Here is a 23,011-nt window from a genome sequence, read left to right as displayed (position 1 = left end):
ACACAGACGGCTCCTCGGTTTACACTGCTAGTCAGTGCGAGGGATTTTGGAGAACCACCACTGTCATCCACGGCCACGGTTCACATCAACGTGGAAGAAGGCAACAACCACATGCCCACGTTTACCCAGGAGAACGTAAGGCACCCAGGCTTGCCCCGAATGCCCAGTCCGTACAGAAACAGCCTCAAGTGCTAGGCTCAGTGTTGCTGAGGGGATTGGCCATATCCCCAAAGATACATGTCATTCTCCAAAATAACTTAAACTAGAAAGAAGACTCCAGCCATGCTGATACAGAATCCCTCAATAATAGACTGGGGAGCTTTCTTTTATTTTTTATTTTTTATTTTTTTTACTATTTTGGGCTAGATCCTGTGCTCAGAACTTTTACATACATGCTTTCATTTTCAATTGCGGGGACTAGCACGCGATTCCCATTTGACAGATGAGGACACTGAGACAGAGAAGATAGAGAATCCGTGCTCACTGTCCACGAGATTTCTCAATTCCACACTGTTGACGTGGGATGGCAAATTCGTTGTTGTAGGGTCAGGGGAGGCCGCCCAGTGCACTGCCCAATGCTTAGTAGCATCTCCGACCTCTACCCACTAGATGCCAATGGATCTCCCAATTGTGACACCCAAACATGTCTGCAGACATTGCCCAATATTCCCCGGGCAGGGGGGGCAAGTTCGTGAGAATCTAGACCTGAGCGTTTAACCAACATCCAGAGCTCTAGAATAGGGAAGATGAGCAGGTGGGTTCTGGCTTTGCCTTTCTCAGCTCATCTGATTTATAGACTGACATGGGATTTCACATGCTACACATCCCCATGCTTGAAGAAAGCACTGGAACCCACTGTTCCAGACCATTTGGAAATGCCACGCCATTTGAGATCTGCAAGATTGCTAAAAACACTCAGGAGCTGTCCCTTATTTTGTATTTTGTGCTCTTCTATATGAATTTTTCTGAGAAAAATATCCACTTTACTTCTTTCTCCTGACCCCTCTCAGTGAGAACTTTCTGGAAGACCTAGCGAGATCCCCAACCCAGCACCCCTCCCTCCCACCCCCCAACCCAACACACCCACCCACACCCACACACACACACACACACACACACACACACACACTCTTAATCATCAGCTCCCTGGGGATGGAGTTTTGCCAATCCCGTTCACATCACCTAAGATAGAACCTGGCACATCATAACCTTTGTTGAATAAATAAATGCTACAAACAATTATTTGAGAAAGTATTATTAAAAAAAATTTTTTTTAATTGTCTAGACAAGAGGAGCCCGGCCTGCTCAGTCAGTAGAACGTAAGACTCTTGATCTTGGGGTTGTACGTTCAAGCCCCATGTTGGGTGTAGAGATTACTTAAAAATAAAATCTTTGAAAGGAAATAGAATAGGCCAAAGCTGAAATGTTTTCAGATGAAAACACCTCAGCAAACAGTATAGAATAACTGAAAAAAAATGCTTACTATGTTTCAACCTTATTTCAAAATCTTTCTCTGGTTTAGTAAGAAGCTCTGCTCTGAAGTAAGGGTGGGGAAAATGCACCCAGTTTCGATATACTTGTCAAAGAGAAATTATCTTGTCACCTGAGTATTGACTAACAAGTTCGAGATCTACGTGTGTTAGAAAAATGATTGCCTTAATCTAAGTAACCGTAAGAGTTCCATCTTAGGAGAAGAGCTAGGATTTTTTTTTTTTTTTTTTTTTTTTGCAGCACAAACTAGGATGTGTATTACTATTTTAAATATTCTTAGAAAAATAGTGCATTGAGTTGGATTTAAGAGTACTTTCAAAGTCATTCAGCTGTCAGGGCGTCTGGGTGGTTCAGTCGGTTGAGCGTCCGACTTTGGCTCAGATCATGATCTCACCGTTGGTGGGTTCAAGCCCTGCTTCAGGCTCTGTGCCGACTTGGAGCCTGGAGCCCGCTTTGGATTCTGTGTCTCCCTCTCTCTGTGCCCCTCCCCACCAGCACTCTGTCTCCGTCTCTCTCTCTCTCTCTCTCTCTCTCAAAAATAAATAAAAAAAAAAAAAAAAAAAAAAAAGCCATTCAGCTGTAGACACAAGTCACCGGGGAAAGGGACAGAGGAAGGACCTGGGTGTGCTGGGTCAGGCAGAGTTTCAAATCACTTGAGATTAAGTTCAATAGCAAGAGAAATAAATACCCATGTTAAATCAAACTCAATGCACTATTTTCCTAAGAATCTTTAATATCCATGTCGTTGTTGTGCATTTCTTTCCTTGCTTTCTCTTTCTTGCTTTTGCCTCCGTGACACGGAAATGACGATGGCCGCTCCCAGTATAAGATTCAGATTTCTGAAGGCCGCGCCAGCTGGGGCGTGTTGCGTCTCCTGGTCCAAGATGCTGACTTACCATTTACCTCAGCTTGGAGGGTAAAGTTTAACATATCGCAAGGCGACGAAGAAGGACGTTTTGACATTCTGACTGACCCCGAGACCAATGAAGGCATTTTAAATGTTATCAAGGTAAAGCCATCAGGGGATGTGCACCTACCAGTGGCCGCGGGAGTCCCGATAGCGAGATGCCATGTGCCGAGCACATGAGGTGTGGCATGTCGTGTGTCCCCGTGGCGCCCAGTGAGGACGGCAGGCTGTGTCATGACCCCCTGCTGCCGTGGGCCCTCGGCCCTTTGGACTTCGTGGCTCCTCTCGCCAAAATATTATCAATACTACAAGTTAGTTTTTTGAGACGGTGTTAAGCACTTCAACATTTAATTTTCTTATTGTTTGAGACAAAATTTAATAGATCTATATGGGCCCTAAAACGTTTTTTTTTTTTTCTGATATGCTAAAAATATTTAAAACATTTTCTCTAATCCTGGGAGTCTGTTTTTTTTTTTTTTTCTTCTGAGTTGAAAAGACATTAGAACATTTGCACGGACCCCTGAAAGTATCGTGGGCCCCTGGCACTTTGCTGCTGTGCCTAATGAGGAGCTGGCCCTGCAGGAAAGTATATTATCTTCTCATTTGACTGATGAGGAAACCAAAGCCCAGAGAGGTCGGGTTGTTTCACAAAGTCTCACAGCTGGAGTAGGGGTTCCGACTGAGGCAGTCTGACTTTATTGCTTTTAGTCTTACTCTCACCTAGAGCCTGGAGTGACCAGTGCCTCTGGGTCCGGGCAGGTGAGTCAGCCTGGGGGTCAGGTTCACAGACAGCCCTGAGTCGGTAGGTCTGGGCGGGGGGGCCTGAGCTTCTGTCTATCGGAGGCACAAGCTCCCGGGTGATGCCCCTGGGACCCTCCCACCTTGTGAATAGCGGGGCTCTGGGGGACTCTATCTCAGACGCCTGGGATTGAATATTTCAAATACTCATGGCTTTTCAATCCTTTTAAGGCAGTGAGTGCCCTGAGTAACAGCGATCATTAGTATCTGTATTTCCTTAAGCTCCCCCCCCCTTTTTATAGCAGAGTTGCCACATTAATGTTTCATTAGGTTATGGTTTTTGTTGCATTTTTCATTCCCCTCTGATGGATGGTGGCTCTTTTCAACCAGGAGAGGGGGAGGAAAAAAAAAAAAAAGAACTCCATAAATGACTTGGAAATGAGCTGGCAACTGTCTTTTGATCACTACCAGAGGCAGAGTAAATAATAAATGAAGCGCAAAAGCCACACGCTCGGGGTGTGCGTGATAGTGGGCACGGAACTTTCTCCGGCCAGAGAAGCAGCAGCAGGTGCTAATGGGATCCTCTCTCTGGGACTTGCAGCCCTTGGATTATGAAACTCACCCCGTGTGGCGCCTTGTCATCACGGTGGAGAACGAGGAGACCCTCTTCTCCTGTGAGGGGGGCCGGCTCCGGGAGCCCAGGAAGGCAGCGGCGAGCGCCACTGTGAGCGTGCAGGTGACCGACGTCAACGACCCCCCGGCCTTTCACCCCAGGAGCTTTGTCGTCAGTGAAGTCGATGGCGCCGGGCCTGGAATTCAATTGGGAATATTTAACGCTACAGATCCGGACAGAGCCGCCGGCCGGATAAGGTGAGAAGAGAGGGCCGGGAAGAGTGGTCGTTTAAACAGAATTAGTCACACCGAGGGCGCTGCCGTTGGGCAGCTGGTGAGGTCGACTCAAGACGCCCGGAGGCCCGCTGGCCCGGGTTCAATGCCACCTTCCTTCCATAGCTTTCTCTGTGCCCCCCTCCCCAGGTGGGGTTCACCTGCTCATTTTCCTTTGCACTTAGCATACATCGCTTTCATACGGGTTTTCTTGTATTAAAATAATTTGTTGTGCATTTCGATCTCCCTTTTTACTAAAGGTTGTAAACTGGCAACAGAAGGGGTTGTTTTTTTAAATTGTGGTAAAATATATCTAACACAAAGTTTACCATTTCAACCATTTTTTTGTTTGGTTATTATTTATTTATTGAGAGAGAGAGAGAGAGAGAGAGAGAGAGAGAGAGGTGGGGAGGGGCAGAGAGAGAGGGAGAGAGAATTCCAAGCAGCGCGGAGCCCCATGCAGGGCTCAATCCCATAAAGTGTGAGATCGTGACCTGAGCTGAAACCAAGAGTCAGAACCTTAACCAACTGAGCCACCCAGGAGGCCTCTTTTTTTCTTTTTAAAGTTTACGTATTTATTTTTGAGAGAGAGAGAGAGAGAGAGGGATTCCTAAGCAGGCTCCACACTGTCAGCGTAAGTATGACTTGGGGCTCAAACTCATGAACTGTGAGCTCATGACCTGAGCCAAAATCAGGGGAGTTAGATGCTTAACCGACTGAGCCACCTAGGTGTCCCCCATTTTAACCATTTTTAAGTTCACTGACATTAAATACATTCACACTGTTGTGCAACTGTCCCCGCTGTCCGTTCCCAGAACATGTTGATCTTATAAAACTGAGACTCTGTCCCCATGAAACAAGAACCTCCCTCCCCCCCTCTCTGCCCCCCTCCCAGACACTGGCGACCAGCACGCTACTTTCCATCTCTACGGGTTTGACTGTTCTAGGAACCTCACAGAAGTGGAATCATACAGTGTTTGTCTCCTGGCAGCTCATGTCGCTGACCATACTGTCCTCCAGGTGCGTCCACCCGGTAGCGTGTTCCGGACCTTCCTTCCTTTTCAAGGCCGAGTAATATTCCCTTGTCTGCATAGACTACACTGTGCTCATCCGTTCATCTGTGGGTGTGCACTTGAGTTGCTCAGTGTTTTGCTTTTACAAAGAAAGTTGCCAGAATCCCTAGGAAGATGGCGGCGTCAGAAGTAGCAGGAATCTGCCTCCCCACCGACAAGGGCGCTAGAAGAATCTGTCTCATGTACCTGTTTTGGAACTCTGGATTCTGTTGAAGGGCTGCAACGCCCAGGGAAAGGCTTGGGTGGTAAACCGAGGTTAATTTTGGTCAATTATAGCTCTTAGCACGTGTTCCTGGAACAGCCAAGTGTACAACTTGCAAGAGCCAGAGTGGGCACAAAAACCTCTGGCCTCCAAATGTCAGGGATGCGTGCTTTGCTCACTGATTGCTGCTTTCAGTCCCAGAGGTACAGACGAAGAGGCAGGTGGCCATTGTTTCTGGTCCCCCACCCTCATTGCTACAAATCCCTTCCCCCCTTCAGGGGATTTGAAGGTCCGATGCCTTTATTTCCCCCTCTTCATTTTTTGCCTTTTCCTGTTTCAGGAGCCAGACATTAAAGGCCAGGAGAGTCCACATGAAGCACAGATAGGAGGAAAGTTAGAAAGGGACCACGCACACCCAAGGAAAGTCTCAGGGAAAAGGCGTGAGAGGGCCTGAGGTTGAGAGGCTGGGCCTCAGCACAGAGACAGCCTATGATAGTCAGACAAACAAATGAAAATAAAGTAAAATAAAAACAGTAAGGAAAGTCAGAAAACCCTGGGAAGGGCAGAATTTGATTTCCAGAATCGTCACATTATTAGATGCAAATGTCCGGTGCTCGAGGAAAAAAAAAATCACAAGGCACATAAACAAACAGGAAACTAAGGCCCATTCAAAGGGAAGAAAATAGATCAACAGAAACTGTTCCCGAAAAATACCTGATGGCAGATGGGTGGGACAAAGACTTCAAAACCGCTATCTTAAAAACGCTCCAGAGATAAGGAAGCTGTGGAGGAAGTCCAAAGACGATGTGTAAACAAGACGGAAATGTCAACAAGGACACAGAAAACATAACAGGAAACGAGAAAGGTGATGAGGGACTTACTGTAAGAATTACTTTACACATTTACAGATTCTACTCTTTAATCAGAAGACAGAGATCGACAGCATGTATAAAAACATATGGTCCAGGGGCGCCTGGGTGGCTCAGTCGGTTGAATCAAGAGTCGGACTCTTGATTTCGGCTCAGGTCATGATCCCAGGGTTGTGGGATCAAGCCCCAAGTTGGGCTCTCTGCTGCCAGCATGGAGACTGCTTGGGATTCTCTCTCTCACTCTCTCTCTGCCCCTCCCCCACTTGCACATGCTATCATGCTCATGCACTCTCTCTCTCTCTCTCTCAAAATAAATAAATCACTTAAAAAAAAAAAACATGTGGTCCCACTAGATGCCATCTATAAGAAACTCACATGAAGATCCAAATACACGAACAGGTCACCTGATACCATACACAAAAATTAACTCAAAATGGATCAGGACCTAAATGTAAGACCAAGATCAATAAACACTCTTAGAGGAAGCATAGGAGAAAAGCTTCATGACCTTGATTTGGGAATGATTTTTTGGATGTGACACCAAAAACACAGATAACAAAGGAAAAAAAGAGTCAGATTGGACTTCAGGAAAATCAGAACATCCTGTGCACTAAAAGACACTATTCATGGAGTAAAAAACTGGCCACAGGATGGGAGGAAGTCCTTGCAAGTCCTGTATCTGATAAGGGATTAACATCCAGAATATACAGAGAACTCCTATAACTCAGCAACAGAAAAACAAGAACAAGCAAGTCCCAAAGCGGACAGGACTTGAACAGACATTTCTCCAGAAAAGATCTACAAATGGCCAGTCGGCACGTGAAAAGATACGCAACATCGCCAATCATGTGAGCAGTGCGATTCAGAACCACAACGAGACCCCAGCCCACGCCCATTAGGATGACTTCTATCAAAAAGCCAGAAAACAAGTGTTGGCGAAGATGTGGAGAAATTGGAGCCTTTGTGCACAGTTGGTGACAATAGAAGTCGGTGCAGCCACTGCACAAAACAGGACGGTGGTTTTTCAAAAAATTCAAAGTAGAACACCATGTGACCCATAATTCCACTTCTGGCTATATGCTCCCAGAATTCAAAGCAGGACCTCGAAAAGATATTTGTACACCCACACTCAAAGCTCCATTATTCACTATAGCTAAAATGCCAAGGAAGCCCAAGTGCTCACTGACGGGTCAGTGGAGAAGCAAAACGGGGTATATATATATAATGGGATGTTATTCAGCCTTAAAAAGGAAGAAAATTCTGTAATATGCCACAACATGGATGAATGAATTTGTCGACCTTACGCTCTGTGAAATATGCCAGACACAAAAGGACAAATTCTATTTGAGCTCACTTACAATTTCCCACATTACTTGCGATAGAATCTGTGTCTGCCGTGATATATTTTGATTTGCCTTTTGATGTAACTTTTTACTCTTTAAAATCGTGTGTGTTTCCTTCTACAAGGTATAAACTGGTTCGTGACCCGGCAAGTTGGGTCACAGTAGATGAACTCTCAGGAACAGTCACCACCAGGAAGCAAATTGACCGAGAATCTCCTTACGTAAATGATAGCTTTTACATAATCATTGCTCACGCTATTGACGATGGTAAGTGTTGACCCAAAATTAGGCGGGAAGGTGTGTTTCCTGGCTTCCTGAGGGAAAATAATTCTAGTGACAGTCTTTCAGCCCAACCTGGAAAACTGTAAATCTTTTTATCATTACGCAGGTACTGGCACCTATTTTTTTTTTTAATGTTTATTTATTTTTGAGAGAGAGACAGAGTGTAAGCAGGGGAGGGGAAGAGAGAGAGGGAGGCACAGAATTGGAAGCAGGCTCCGGGCTCCGAGCTGTCAGCACAGAGCCTGATGTGGGGCTCCAACTCATGAACCGTGAGATCATCACCTGAGCTGAAGTCGGACGCTTAACCAACTGAGCCACCCAGGCGCACCCTCCTTTTTTTTTTTTTTTTTTTTAATACTGGCAACTATTTTTGATGATAATGTTTGAAATGGCAGACTAGAGGCAAATGCCATGGGAAGAGGGGCAGTATTCCTTCAGAAGATGATTGAGTCGATGAGGAAGCCACCATCGGACCCAGTGTCTGTTCCATCTAGACATAAAGCAGCTCTTTAGCTCTTTCTCAAAGCCGGTGGTGGGTGATAAATACTTAGCACAGTGTCTCTGTACTGGGAATGGCTTATAAGCTCTGACAAGTGTGACCGTATGGGACAAATTTGTCATAAACCTGGCCGGGCAGTTCTGTGAGCGTGTTACAACACTACTGTCTCTGATCTCCCATGGCTGAACTTTTAAGCCTGCTGAAACCAGGGTGCCTGGGTGGCTCAGTCGGTTGAGCGTCCGACTTCAGCTCAGTCATGATCTCACACTCTGTGAGTTCGAGCCCCGTGTCAGGCTCTGTGCTGATAGCTCAGAGCCTGGAGCCTGCTCAGGATTCCGTGTCTCCCTCCCTCCCTCTCTGCCCCCCCCCCCTGATCATGCTCTCTCTCTGTCTCAAAAATAAATAAAAGCATTAAAAAAAATTTTAAAAAACCTGCAGAAACCAAAGTTGAATAAATCACAACTTTCAAATAACTTTAGTTAATTGCCTTGAAGGAAATCTGTGAATTCAAACCCAGGTTTTAAGGGAAATGTAGGTGTATATCCCATTTGCACAATTAATGAGTAGAATGTTGGTTAGGTTAGGAAGATATTAAATCTGTGTGCCCAATCGTTTTTTTTTTTTTTTAATTCATTTTGAGTGGGAGGGGGTGTGGAAAGAGAATCCCAAGCAGGCTCCCCACTGTCAGTGCAGAGCCTCATGTGGGGCTCGATCCCACGAACCGTGAGATCATGGACTGAGATCGGGAGACAGATGCTTAACTGACTGAGCCCCTCCCCCGCCCCCGGGCATCCCCCAATCAGTCTTAAGTGAGGAGAAAGAAAGGGGGTCCATCTTCCAGGGATCTGAAGAAATGATGTAGTGGGTCCAGAGTACCCATTATCTGGTGTCCCCTGGTGGCTGACACTATAAAACTGTAGTGACAACCAGGATTCTGATGTGGACTCGGCCAAGATACAGACCATTTCCGTCACCACCTCACACCGTTTCACTCCTGTCCCACCCCCTTCTTGATGCCTGGCATGATCGACACCCAGAAAAACGAATGATTCTATCCCACCTGGTTCTACAAATGATTTTGGGTGGCAAGCGTTTTGTTCACGTACCCTTCCCAGAGATTCCAAATTTTCCAAAAAGCAGGAAGACAGGTCAAACACCTACTGTAAAGCTTACGACTTTGAAAGGGAAATGGAGTCAGTCTTTCTGTGGATCGGCTCTCTTCCCCGGAGGGCGGCAGGGCTCATTTTCCACGGATTTGTGTGAGTGGAAAAGGTTCTTTCATTAATGAGCAACCCTGTCTGGAATCCCTGTGTTCCAAGGCCTCCCACCGCAGACCGGGACGGGGACCCTGATGCTTTTCCTGTCCGACATCAATGACAACGCCCCCGCTCTCCATCCGCATTCTCGATACATGGAGGTCTGTGAGTCTGCGGCGAACGAGACGCTCCTCCTGGAAGCGGAGGATGGAGATCTGGAGCCCTTCGCAGACCCGTTCACGTTTGAATTGGACAAGTTGTGGGGAAATGCAGAAGACACATGGAAATTGGGGGAAAGTCGGGGTGAGTATCTGTTCTGGCCAAGGACAAAGGATTGAAGGCAACCTGACTCTTACAGACACAGGCAAAAAAGGAATTTATTGGCTTATGTAACTGAGAAAGATGCCAGGTAAGCCTGTGTTCCAGCAGAACTGGGTCTAGGTGCTCAAGGGACATCCCTGGACAATGTCTGTCCTTACTATGGCTCTGCCTTTCTCCGGGTTTCTTCTTTTGCATGCAGGCTCTCCTCTGGGGTGGCAGGGTGGCTTCCGGGAGTCCCTAGGACCCATCCTAGCACCTGGCAAGAAGACGTATGTCACTGTGTGACCTGGGTCGCCTGCTGGGAGTTGGGAAGGGCAGGTATGTGGACTGGCTGGTTCCGAGTCCACGCAGAACCATGCTGGGATCTGGGCTTTACACCTCCTGACCCACCTGGGCTGAGGGTTCCGGAGGTGCGGCTCTCCCAAAGGAAAACGGGGGTGCTGTTACCGGGAGGAACCACTGGCATCCATTGTCAACATTCTCTTTTGAGCTTCTAGCAGCGTATCTGCAGAATGGCGCATGTCTTTTAGTTGCCACTGTGAGCTCATGTTTATGGTTCCCAGACCCAGAGTGTGTAGGGAAACACTGAACTTTTTCCCACAAGAGCTCTGGCCTTTGCCCTTGGCTTCCGGGAGTTGCTCTCTAGGCCCTTGGGACGTCCTGCCTGAAAGGAGTGTTTCTGCTTACCTGGGGTCTTGTGCCAATCGGATAGGAACACTGGGATTTAGGGTGGACGCTATGGGTCCTGTGGGCATCCGGCCATCTCCAAAAATGCTGGGGCCGGAGGTCAGCCGTACGGGTGGCCGGCCAGGTTTACATGACTGAGTCTTGAGAAAGATTCTGGACACAAGGCTCAGTGAACTTTCCTGGTTGGCCTTGCTCCAAGAATGTTGTCACTTACCTACGCGGGAAGTCACACTGTCCTGACAGATACAGAAAGTGACACCGTCCTGACTCCACGGATACTTCTCTGGACTCTGCCCTATGTGCTTCCTGCCCTGACTGATTTTAATCGCTATCCGCTTGCTGTGATAAACCATAACTATGAGCACACAGCCTTCAGTGAGTTCTATGGGTCCTTGGAGAAAATGTTCAAACCTGAGCCTGGTTGAGAAGCTGCGAACTTGTAGCAGGTGTCACAAGTGGGGGTGGTCTTGGTGACTGTTCCCTCTCACTTCCAAGTTGGCTAACTTTTGTACAGAGCCTTGGCGCATGGTAGGCAGTTAGTAAATACCTGCTGAGCAGATAAGCAAACGAACGAGTGAGTTGCACGCAAGGTCCGTTTCCTTTTGCAGGTCGGTCAGTTGAACTTTGGATGTTGAGAAGCCTCCCGCCTGGGAATTACTCAGTGCCACTTTTCATCAGAGACAAACAGGGACTTTCCCGGAAGCAGACTGTCCACGTGAGGGTCTGTTCCTGCCCTGATGGAGTCACATGTGCGGAGCCGTCGGTCACAGGAGCTGGGCTCCTCGTGGGGGCCCTGGTCCCTCCCTTTGCAGCGTTCGTGGCTCTAGCAGGTCAGTGGTCTGCGGAACTGTCCTCGGGATGCGGCTCCTCTCCCCGGCCTGTCAGCCGGCAGTGTGGAGTCCTCCCTCCGGGGCGGGGAGCGGAAGATGGCAGAGATCAGTGGGATGCCTTGAGAATGACCCCTAGGCTCATCGGAGTCACGGACTCAGATCAGACTTTCCCGACCTGGTCGGACAGGCTGCCTGTCTGGCGAGAGCAGCTTCTATTCAGCCGGCGGCTGTTGATAGCAACGGAGCCCGTAGACGAACGCTGTGCTTTGCAGTAACGCCGGGGGCCACAGTGTACAGATATCTAGGCTCCTGGGCTGGGAGGAGGCTGACGAGGACGATATTATCGATCGCATGGTATGAATCGATTCAACCAATAGTGATCTGGCACCTGCTCGGGCCCCACGCTGCACTAGTCCTACAGCTACAGAGACGATCGCGGCCCACTTTGGCCGTGTCCACTCATGGCCGAGTCGCAAGTTATCAGAACCAGAGCCCGTCAGAACCCCCGTCCGACTCATTGTCCTGCCTGGTCTCATTGTAGTGGCTCTGCTGTTCCTGCTGCGGTGCTATCGTGGCTCCGAAGCCACGGGGCACGGACGGCCTGTCCCACGTGACCAAGGCCAGCAGACGCTGATCATGTATAACGATGAGAGCAAAGCCATCTCGACCCAGGTAACGGGGCCTCACGCGTCGTGTTTCATGCTGGTGATGTCCGCAATTCACAGGCACACCTTCCCATTCATCGTGCCTTCTCTCATCTCTTCAAACTCACGCATGTTTGAGTGGAAAATGGGCAAAAAAAAAAAAAAAAAAAAAAAAATCCCGTGAAAATTGTCCAGCTCAACTACACCGATTTCTTGCGTTAGGTCGGTCATTGTCAACTAGGGGCAATTCAGCCCCCCCGGGGGACGCGTGGCGATGTCCGGAGACGATTCTGATGGTCGTAACGGGTTGGGCTGGGGAGACGTGTTTTTGGCTTCCAGGGGGTGGAGGGAGGCCAGGGCGGCTCCCGAATGTCCTCCAGTGCACAGGGCAGGGAGGGGGCTGGCCGAGGTGCCAGCCGCGCTGAGGTGCAGAAGCCTTGCTTAGAGGCAGACGGTGTCTGCCGCGTGGAGCTTCTCTAGATGGAGAGTGTGTGAGGCTCACCCGTGAACCGCCTGGGGCAGGGGTGAGGCACAACCCGGCCCTCTGCCCTCTCCCGGCCGAGGCTGGGCACCGAGCTCACCAGCCTGGCAGGGACTTCTCATTCGCTTCGTCACAGCGAGCGCGCCATTCACCCTCACGTCCTCACCTGCGCACCAGGGATGGCAAAGTCCACCTTAGAGACCGGCTGTGGATCAAGCAAGACCTGCCCGTGGAAGCTTCTCACCCTCCCCAAGGCACAAGGCGATCGGCAGGTGACTGTTGGGTTTGCAAAGCTGCCGCCGCCGCCGCTGACCTTGCTGGGTGTCGTCACAGCAGCCCTGGGCTGGGGTCGGCCGGGCAGCGCAAGGAAGGCGCTGCGAGCTCTCCTGCCTCACTTCACCTGGAAGTGGTGGTTGATCTAAAAACCGAAAGCCAAGAAACGCGCGGAGGGAACACCACCCTTCCTGCGCGGGGGCCACGGGACGCCCCATCTTGCTCTCGTCTCGGATCTCCACCCACAACTTTCTCCTGGGACAAGAGACTTGTCGCGCCAAGTGAGACGTTTTTGGGAAAAGACAGTCCCATTCACTTTGGCCACGTGCTTGAGTAAACAGGGAGATGTTCTCAGAAGTGATGGGTGGTTGGATTAGCTGGAGGTGACCCTGACCCCTCGGCTTCTTCTCACATTTGCTCTTCCTTCCTGGCGTGAGGGAAAGGGAAGCGACCGCCTTGGGCCATGATGTGGGTGCACCTGCCTGTGCGCCCACAAAGGACTGCTCTGAGCCCTCCCGGGGTGGGTTCGAGAAGGCAGGAGGTATGGTACAAACTCTCCAGTACACACAGCAGGGCCCAACCCCGGGGACCCCGAGAACGTCGCCGTGAGCCTTGGAAGAGAATGAGCTTTGGACTCTGAGGCCCCATCAAAACAGTCTTTTTCACCATCATTTCCTGTGAGACACAGAACAAGAAACTCTGCCTCCTGACCAGCAGTTCCGAAGCCATTGTCTGGATTTACGGGATAGGTGTATTTTCTAGAGTCGGGACGTTTCCTGTGAGGGTGTTGATCCGTGTTTGGGATGTTACTCCTTGCTCTCTGCCTTTATTTCTGCCGTCTGTAATTTCAACCCCGTCATATTTCTTTCCGTGTGCCCACAGGGAAGGCCAGATGTCAGGGATCAGATGTCAGTCCGGTTGCTAAACACAGCGGGGGCGGAGGCCGAGCTCGGTGCTCAGGTAAGCACGGCCCATCGGCTGCTTGGGTTTAGATGGAGGGTGGCTCTGTGGAGGGTTCCCGTGGCAGGGAGCCCCCAGCCCACATCCCTCACGCCCCTCTGCGAGCCCGCTCCGTGCCTGCCTGCCCCCTGCCTCACCCGCAAAGCCCTGTGACTCCACTCAGCCTAACAGGTCAGCAGCATCCGGTGACCCCACGCCCAGATTTCAGCCTCAGCGGTGCCACCTTCACGACCTTCTGCCACACGCACATGCCACCCGTGCCGGTGTCCTTTTTACAATATTTCTTTCTCTCAGTGGATTTCTGTCCGGATAAAGCACGTTTCTTTAAACAGGAAATCCTATATTTCAATGGTAAACAAAAAACTAGTTTTACCTGTACCAAGAGCCGAGAAGTGGAAAGTAGATAGAATTGAACTAGAACCCCGTAACTCTGGGTAGAAAACGCCACCTGCCAAAGGCTCAGGTCTCTGAAGAAGGCAGAGACGGGAGAGCCACGCTGTCACCGGGTGGAGACCCCCCCCCCCGCCCCCGATGCCATCAGGAGTGTGGATGAGGAGTCGGAGGGGGAAACATCGTCTCACCCTGCAACTCAACGTCATTTAAACCCGTGTTCCCAAACCGGCCAAATCTTCCCTTCTCTACGTGATAGATGATCCCACTTCAAAGACAGCGAGTTAATCCGGGCTGCCATAAATTATTGAGCAGGTGCTTGGCTGGGGGTGAGCAGGGGCCGGTCCACGGGCGTCCCGCCCACCAATCCATGCCCCTGGGGGAGGACGACTGCCCCTTCTCTCTTGCACACCTTGCACACCGATACCGTGCGAGCTGCGTCGGGGGGCCTGTCAGCTTCCAGAGGCCAGAAGCATTGAGCGTGTCCTAGGCATGCACCCTGCAGGCCCCACCCGCTGACTCTTTCCCAGAACCCCCGGGGGAGGGTGATCGAGGCCTGCCGCTTCTGCTTCTCCATGTGCCTCTGGGTTCCTTCCACCCAGAAAGTGAAAGTCCTGCAAATAGTAACTTCCCCTGTGGTGACGGGTTAAATACAGTGCCATTCACACACCTTCCCTCAGTCAAGGTGTCACGTATGATTTATTGGGTAACCTGATAGGTTAAAATCTGCCGCAAAGCATGAGCTTTGTTAAAGCCACCATTAAGATCCACTCCCTGCTTTATTCTCTTGGAAATTTTGTTTCACCATCGAAGGGCCTAACAGAATAACAGACACCCAAAGCGGAAATTGCCGACAGCCCCACCCTTGAATCCAGTTTCATTGGTCTGTGTCACTGGCTAGGTCTTGTGCACGCACACCCTTGGTTTTTGGGCATCTGCAGCACTACGGATGGAATGTTCCAGTCCCCGCCTACAGTCATGGTGGGCCACCTGCTCTGTCCCCAGCTCTGCTCTTGCATTTTTCCACCTTTCTCTCCCCTTCCACCCCCCTTCTCCTCACACTAGCTTCTATCTGCACATGAGCATAGTGCGAGGGAAAGGTGCGGAAGGACGCACACGCGCGCTCTGCTTGCAGCTGGAGGGAAATGCGTTGTCTTCCGAGTAAATCAACATCCGCCTCCCCCGCCCCCCAGGATGCACACGACGTGCTCGCACCTGCGTCAAGAACAGCAGAGCAGGAATACTTTGTCTTGGGGACTTCAGTGCATCACAGAAGCTCACCGCCTGTTGCGGTAAGAACTCCTAATGTTTGACAGTTGGCTCCCTCGAGAGGCAGCCCTTGTAGAAGATTCTGTGTTGCCGGTAGAACAAACACAATGAAAACCTTCTCATTTACCTAACGAGCTATGGTTATTGTTGGCTGTTAAGAGTTGTGGTTTGATAGTTTTGATCAAATATGAGGCTTCTTTTTAGAACACCCACAAAGAAATACATTTTCTTGTGTCCATCCAAGGGTACCTGAGATAACCCATAAGATTACAAACATGTGGCTTTGGCCCCAATCACATTTCAGCCCTCCTGCTGACTGAGCCCTGACATCCTCCTGCATCGTGTCTTCATGCCTTCTATGTACAAATTCTAGAACTATTGCTTTAATTTTTGGAATGATTTTTCTTGGGGGGGGGGGAGCCCGGCTGGCTCAGTCAGTGGAGCACGTGACTCTTGATCTTAGGGTTGTGAGTTCAATCCCCATGTTGGGCGAGGGGCCTTAAAAAGTGGTTTTTCTGAAATCAAGTGGCTTGGAAGAAATTGTAAAAATAGGCCAGAGAGATTCTGTGTACACTCTCACTCAGCTTCCCCCAAAGATAACACAACCATAACATTTTATCAAAACCAGAAAACTGACTTTGGTACAGCACTATTGTTTTTAAATTTGTATTTAATGTTTATTTTTGAGAGAGAGAGAGAGCGAGCAGGCACAACTGGGGGAGGGGCAGAGAGCGAGGGAGAGAGAGAATCCCAAGCAGGCTCCACACTGTCTGCGCAGAGTCCGATGTGGGGCTTGAACTCAGGAACCATGAGATCATGACCTGAGCTGAAATCAAGAGTCAGATGCTTAACCAACTGAGCCACCCACGTGCCCCGGTACAACACTACTAATACGGGTCTCAAATAGAGACCTTATTTGGACTTCACCAGCATAACTAGGTACGACTTTAACCAAAAATGTACAGTTTTGACGACAACTAAAAGAGGTATTCAAGGTCCAAAAAGCCACAATTTCTATGATGGAAAACTTCTGTAAAAGAATTCATGATCTCTATCATTTCATTCTCTTTTCTCAGGCTGTGTTTGAGCTAAGATAAAAACGTGCTGTTCTTTTTTGCACAAAGATGATGCCGTGGACCCATCCTTGAGTGGGCTTGTGTATTTGTGAACGTGCCCCTCTAACCCTGGAAGGGCTGGCTTCGTGGGCCTGGACCTGGTCGGTCACACGGGGCCCTGTGCTCACAAGGGCCCCGTGCCTGGTTTAAAGCCCTGTTGTCACCACCTTGAAAGTCTTACTGTTTGGACAAGGGGCCCACGTTTTCATTTTGCAGCGGGCCCTGCAAAAAGTGTAGCCGGTTCTGGGTCCCAGGGATGAATGTGCCTCATACGCAGATGTTGAGCCTACGCCCATGGCGCAAAGCGAGCCTTCCTTGGGCCTTCCTAGACCAAAGATGGGCCTTGAAAATCTCACGTTTTCATCCTCCATCTCCACAAAGCACCATGTAGCTGGCTTGTGGATTTTTGCTATGGACAACAACATTGCCATCACTTGAATTGTTATACCTGTAGTACAAAAGTTAGAAGCAATGTGATTGCAAGAATGTCTCGTTACACGTTTGCATCCTTGGAAAATTAATATGAAGCCAATAGACGTTCCATCCGTGTTACTTTTCCTTTACTGATTTATGTATTTTTCATCCTTTTTAAAATTAAGGGTTGTGACATGCCTTTTGAGCCAAGAGGCACGAGGAACAAATATTCTACTCCCGTAAGTACAGATGGATGTGTCACCAGGGAGAGGGTTCCCTTACCTTGCTAACAGCTGTGGAAAGCCCTGAAAATTGGAAATTTGAGAAATCCTGCCCAACACCCAAATGAACGAAAAGGAGGCGTGAGTGTGGAGAATGAATTCGAAATAAGTAAAAAAACCACACATCTAGACTTGGAAGCATAGAGTTTTTCAGTCCCTGGCAAATTCCTTTTGCTGCCGAGTTGCTAAGAACTTGGCCAAGGCCCGAATATTCTTTTCCAATCCTCTTCACAGGCTTACAGAAGTTTTGAGCGAAGAGGGCCCCAGAGGCCCTCTGGTTCGTTTTGTTCCTAGACCTTACTAGCAGCAAAATTCTTCTGTTCACCTAAGATCCTGGGAAGAATGCCATTATAAGTAAAACAGATAAGGGAGGCTTCTTATTAATACCCACTTCGAGTATACGGACACTCACAACGTAGCCCCATTGCCAGAGCAGTCAGTGGAAGCAGTGGTTCTGCTGAAAAACCAAAAATACAAGCGCGACGTTGTGGGTGAAGAATGCAAAATCATGTTATCCCAGCACCTGATTCATTGCCCCACAATGTTGTAAATTGGTTGTTAAAATATCAAGAAAATCTGAATTGACGCCAACAGGCAGTTTCAAATATTAAGTTTTTAGGTAGATCGACGTATAATATCAATATCTCCTTTGATTAAGCAAACAGGAGATGAAAATTTCATCCAAGTTCATGAAAGCAAATTGTGACACTTTTGCTTTTATGAACATGTTGGGGGAGGACTCAATTAAAAAGACGTAAACGATTTTCCATTATATTATAAAAATAGCATTCAATAATATGTTCAAATAATGTGCACATAGTTAAAATGAAATTCAAGCACTCTCGCTGGAGTGTCCTGGGGGAGTCGTGGCCCCGGGGACACAGGCTGAAGCCAGTGACTCAGTGCGAGGCCGGGAAGCTGTCCTGTTGGTGAGGGCGGGGGCGCATGCTGTCTGCGCTAGGGCAGAATGGCCCCGAGTCTCGCTGGAGACGGAGAAGGACCAGTGTCCGACCAGTGAGCGCCTGGTGAAGGGCCCGGGTGGCAGGAGAGGTCTCTATCTCCAGGAGCCAAACCTGGCACAGCATCCCCAGCCAGCGCCCTCGTCGGGGCCGCGGGTCCTCAGCACTGTTTGTAGCCGTCCACACTTGCTCTCTGACTAAGTGAGTTTAGTTCAGGTCAGTCGGTGTGATGTGGCAGGTAGGCAGATATGTGTGTAGATGGGTGTGTGTGTGTGTATACATGTGTGTGTGTTACACATGAACTTGTACAACTTATATCCTATGTGGACATGTGAGGTTTTATATGTACATGAGATTGTCCCAGACTTTCCCATTTTTCACACGCTTCTCTGGACCGTCACAAGTACCCCTGCACTCAGGGATGGCCGGGAGTCACGTCAGTGTCTTAAAACACAAATCGTATGGAATTGCGTCCAGTTTAAAACTTCCCGACGGCCTCCCGCCGCACTTGGGAAACAGCCCGCAGCCTTGTGGCCCAGGGTCCTCTGGGATGTTCCGCTCACCCCTGGCCTCCACCTGCCGCTCGGGCTCCAGTCTCTCCGTGCTCTCCCTGGACTGCGGGCCTCTGCGGGGCCTTCCACCCGGAAGGCCCTCCTCCTCGGTGGCCCTGGTGTTCCTTCCTCCCGCTCCCCCTCCTCCCGAGAGGCCTCCCTGGCCCCGGCTGGGCGGGGTCCCCCTCACCGCTGCTCCCCAGCGCCTCACTCTTGTTCCTCTTCACCCTCAGGTGCTCCCCTGCACCTGTGTGAGCACGGGAGCGAGGCCGCCTTGCTCTCGTGCCCCAGGCGCCTTGCCTGCCTGGCCCCGAGCGGCCCCGACTCCCACGATTCGGTTGTGCAAGCTGTGGGCTTAGCGCGCTTCCCCACCGCGGCGCCCCAGCCGTTGCCAGGCCCAAAGCCCCAGACCCGCAGACACTTGCCAAGTGAGTGAAGGGTGCCCGCCCACCACTGAGAGCCAGGACCAGCTCTTCCAGAATCATCTGCTCACTGAACGGAGTTTGCGAACCTACCTAAAGCCTGCTGGCTGGTCCTGCCGGGGCTCCCTTCCCCAGCCCCCCAGAGCCGCTGCATTGAAAGGTCCAGCATCGGCACCTGCCGGGCCTCCCCTCTCTCCCAACGCTCAAATAGGGGACGTGTGTGCCCACAGTCCTTGGCCTGCCAGTCCCTGGGGTGGCCCTCCGGCTGGGAGGTGGCCCTGTCCCTGCCGGGCAGCGGAGGCCAGGAAGGTGAAGGGCCCCCCTCACTGGTGTTGGGGTTCTGCTGGTTGGCTTCACAGGTGTACCGGGATGCCGTGGTGCCCAGACGATGCCCGGAAGCGAGCGCGGGGACGATGGCGGAGACCCTGAGCCAGGTGGGAAAGGCTTCCTTTTGTCAGTGTGGCCTCCGCTTCTGCCTCTGACTCCAGGTCCCCGGACCCTGTTTGGTGAAGCCGAGGGATGCTCCCCTGGCCATGAGGATGGGTGGCAGGCAGGGCGGCGCCACTGTGGCTTGAGGAACCAGACCTTGGCGCTCCACAGTCACCGCCTGGGGCCTGCCCTGTGTCAGGTCCCTCTGGGGCCCGGCCAGTCCCTGGGGTGGGAGCTCCGCACCTCGGTGAGGCCCCGAGGCCACAGGGAGCGTGGTCCCTCCCTAGCCCAGCGGACGGACAAAACCACAAATACTTTATGTCTCCAAGTCTGGAAGTGAAGGCACACGGTCCCGGCGCCTTTGGGAGGGGGCCGAGTGTCCCGCACGGTCCTGGCTGCGTCCCGAGGCATCATCGGCCCCGCTGCGGGCGGGGAGGACAGGGAATGGGCCACCCAGACCGCAGCGTCTGCCCATCTCCCTGTGGGGACAGGGCCGCGTCACGCCTGACACGTGGTGGCCAAGGATGGAGGACAGAGCGGGTGACAGGTGCTCAGACCCAAGGCTGGACTGGGGGCCGCCGAGGGCCCCTCTCCTTTGACCACCCCCAGCTTTGAGCAACGTCCAGGGGGCCCCCCATCCGCCCGCCTGCAGGGAGACCCGAGCGAGCGGCTCACTGCACACCCGGCGGATAGAGTCACCGGCACCTGGGGATGGTCACGTGGCATCTGGCAGCCCCCAGTGGCACACAGCTGTACCCAGGGGGCCGTGGGGACGGGCCAAAGGTGCCCGCCCGCTGGGTCCAGCCCGGGTCGTCCTCCATCCTCCAGGCAGGAAGGCGGCCTGTGTGGGGTACGAGCCCGGAGCGCTGTGCTCGGTGGAATCGGTGGAGGAAGACAGCAGATTAAAGGCCTGGTTCCTTCCCCGATGAGCCTCCTACCTTAGCTGGGGCTTGATGATGAGCTGTTGATCTTGCGGGGCCTCTGAAATCGCTGCATCAGGGCCCAGGGGCCGCTGCCGCGTCGTCGGCCTCGGGGGTTTTGAGCCTGCACGGCGCACGGCGCGGACCCCGCTGCGGGTTGTCATTCATGATCCCTCCAGCGCCCCTGGGGGGACGTGAGGGGACTGGTGAGGCCTCGGCAGAGCCTGTGCACGTCGCCGGCTGGAGGCGCTTCCTTTCCTCCCCCGCCCCCCCGCCCCCCGGGGTGATGGCCAGACGGTGACCACAGTCCCCGAGCGAGCGGACGCGGGCAGGGGCCTACCTGTGGGCGCCCGTGGACACGGGGCTGAGACGCTGCGTCTCCCGCTGAACACAGAGCCTGGGAGGGGCTCCCGTGGGCCCCAGGAAGCGGGGAGCTTGGGGACAGGGATGGTGTCCAGGACCCCTCCATTCCTCTTTCCGGCCTTCTCCCGCCTCCCGCCTCCTCCTCGGGCTCTGGGCCCTCTGGTTCTGAGCGTCCCCGTGCCCTCTGTGAGCTCGCCCTCTCAGGATCTGCCGCTAAACCCGCTCCCACCTGGGCTGACGTGGCTCAGGTCCAGACGGCACCCTCCCCGAGGTGCTGGAAAGGAAGCAGGTGGGAGTCTGTCCGGCAAACATTCAGTGAGTCTCTCGGGCCAGGACAAGCCAGAGAAGTCTTCGCAGAGAGAGGCCTTGGGCCCTGAAGGATGAGTGGGAGTTTGCTCAGTGGAGGCTGGCAGGTGGGGGTGGGGCAGCAGGAGCCAGGAGGGGGGGCATCGGGGTGCGGGTGGCGAGGCTCACCCAAGGGGTCAAGGCGTGGGGGGGGGAGCCAGGACGCGCAGACCGCGGGCTCACCACGGTTCCCTCCAGGAGAGCAGCTGGGGAGCGGGAGGGTGGTCTCCTTCCCCTCGGCTGCCGTTTCTGCGTCTGTAGAAACTTCTGAGACAGCCGGGGACAAAGAACAGCGCGCCATTAACACTGCACTGGGGCAGTCCCCCCCCCCTTCCCCTCCCCAACCCCCCCGGCCCCCCGTGGACCCTGGAGAAAACGGACGGCGTGTGAAAGAACCTGGCACTTACCTTCTGTTCCCCTGGCTTTTCTCCAGAAGCTCTGTGGCGTTGACGCCCTAGCAGGTGACACTGGTCACCGGCCTCACATCTACGCGGAGGAGGGAGAGTGCGAAGGAGCGGAAAGCCTCAGTTCTCTTGCCTGCTCGGAACCGGACTCGGGCTTCAAAGGCTGCTCCGCTTGAAGAAATGTATGCTGAGTCTGGTGGTCCTGCCTAAAATAGCCCATTGTGGACAACTGGGATAGTTCGTGGAGGGTGTGCAAGGGAGTTCACCTGCTATGCTAGTCAAGGGACTTTTCTTCTCCCCAACCCTCCTCCTAGTCCTCAACTAAGGGTAAACTGTGAGGCTGGATTCTGATATTTTCAGACCAGGCGTCTTGAGCCAAAGCAAAACAACAGGTTATGCTTTTTTATAAATGTGACTTGTCAGATTTTTTTTTTTTTTAAGAGAGGCTCCCTCCTTCTGTTAACAGCCCAGCTCTGAGGGGAAATGAAACGATAATTTATAGATTAGCCAGCAATTTTGTGACAACAGGTTAATACTGGGGGAAAATGTAAACTAGATAGTTTTTAGTGATTATTTATTTCTATAAGTATGATTCTGCTTCAGTTTAAGTAAAAAAAGTAGATAAATAGGGAAATGTTTTTGGAATATTTGTGAGCAGTATTTTTAGTGATGGTCAAAAAACAAATACTGGTTCCTTTGCACTTCTTGAGTAAAGAAATATGTTATCGTAAGACAAAGGATTATGGTTATCACTTTATAAGCTGTACATACTTTAAAGCATGAATAGGTATAATTTAACTTGTATTTATTACATATGAAAGAATTTACATACATATGTAACAGAATTTAGTAGCCATGGAACGAATACATTCCAATTAGATTTTATCTTTAAGCAAAACTCAAACTTGGGACACGTGGGTGCCTCATTCGGTTGAGTGCCTGACTCTGATTTTGGCTCAGGTCATGATCCCAGAGTCGTGGGATCGAGCTCCGAGTTGGGCTTTGTGCTAAGTATGGAGCCTGCTTAAGCTTCTCTCTCCCTCTCCCTGCCCCTACCCCTCGTGCCCTATTGCTCCCTCTCTTAAAATAAATAAAATAAACTTAAAAAAAAAAAAGAAATATTACAAAAAACCCCAAACTGAGTTTTCACTTGTCTACTTACTGCTAGTTTAAGTGTGTGTGTGTGAGTGTGTGTGTGGGGGAGGGCAGTTTCTTTTAAAATTCTTTTAAAAAATGTAAATAGTAGGACATTTGCCCTATAAAGAGTTCTCTTGTCTGGGTAACAGATGTATGTGTGGCACAGAAGTGAATGCATGTTCCTCACACGAGGAAGCCCCCGCTGGACCGATCGTTGGACCACCTTATTCTGGACTCAAAATGAGGGAGATTTAAATATGTCTTGTTTAAG

The 23,011-nt window shown here is 51.1% G+C and overlaps 1 protein-coding gene and 1 long non-coding RNA gene across 2 annotated transcripts in view; one reads left to right on the top strand and one right to left on the bottom strand.

The window, feature by feature from the left end:
- CDH26 (cadherin 26) overlaps positions 1-22,651 on the top strand; it is a 43,896-nt gene extending 21,245 nt beyond the window's left edge. Inside the window, exons 7-18 of the mRNA XM_006929597.4 lie at positions 7-135; positions 2,315-2,500; positions 3,738-4,006; positions 7,633-7,775; positions 9,609-9,848; positions 11,162-11,383; positions 11,925-12,055; positions 13,664-13,741; positions 15,325-15,423; positions 17,115-17,168; positions 19,502-19,576; positions 21,633-22,651. Of these exons, the coding sequence (XP_006929659.1) occupies positions 7-135; positions 2,315-2,500; positions 3,738-4,006; positions 7,633-7,775; positions 9,609-9,848; positions 11,162-11,383; positions 11,925-12,055; positions 13,664-13,741; positions 15,325-15,423; positions 17,115-17,168; positions 19,502-19,576; positions 21,633-21,779 (1,773 nt within the window). The 3' untranslated portion in view covers positions 21,780-22,651. The remainder of the gene's footprint in view (positions 1-6; positions 136-2,314; positions 2,501-3,737; positions 4,007-7,632; positions 7,776-9,608; positions 9,849-11,161; positions 11,384-11,924; positions 12,056-13,663; positions 13,742-15,324; positions 15,424-17,114; positions 17,169-19,501; positions 19,577-21,632) is intronic.
- Positions 19,967-21,747, bottom strand: LOC123384247. The gene is made up of 4 exons (XR_006594997.1): positions 21,607-21,747; positions 21,329-21,466; positions 21,084-21,227; positions 19,967-20,675 (listed from the first exon to the last, which is right to left on the bottom strand). It is a non-coding gene; the product is annotated as an uncharacterized LOC123384247 (long non-coding RNA).
- Positions 22,652-23,011: the final 360 nt, after the last annotated feature.

Source organism: Felis catus, chromosome A3 (genome assembly GCF_018350175.1).
Source record: "Felis catus isolate Fca126 chromosome A3, F.catus_Fca126_mat1.0, whole genome shotgun sequence".
NCBI lineage: Eukaryota > Metazoa > Chordata > Mammalia > Carnivora > Felidae > Felis > Felis catus.
Note: the sequence above shows the minus strand (reverse complement) of the source record. Positions and strands in the feature narration are given on the sequence as shown.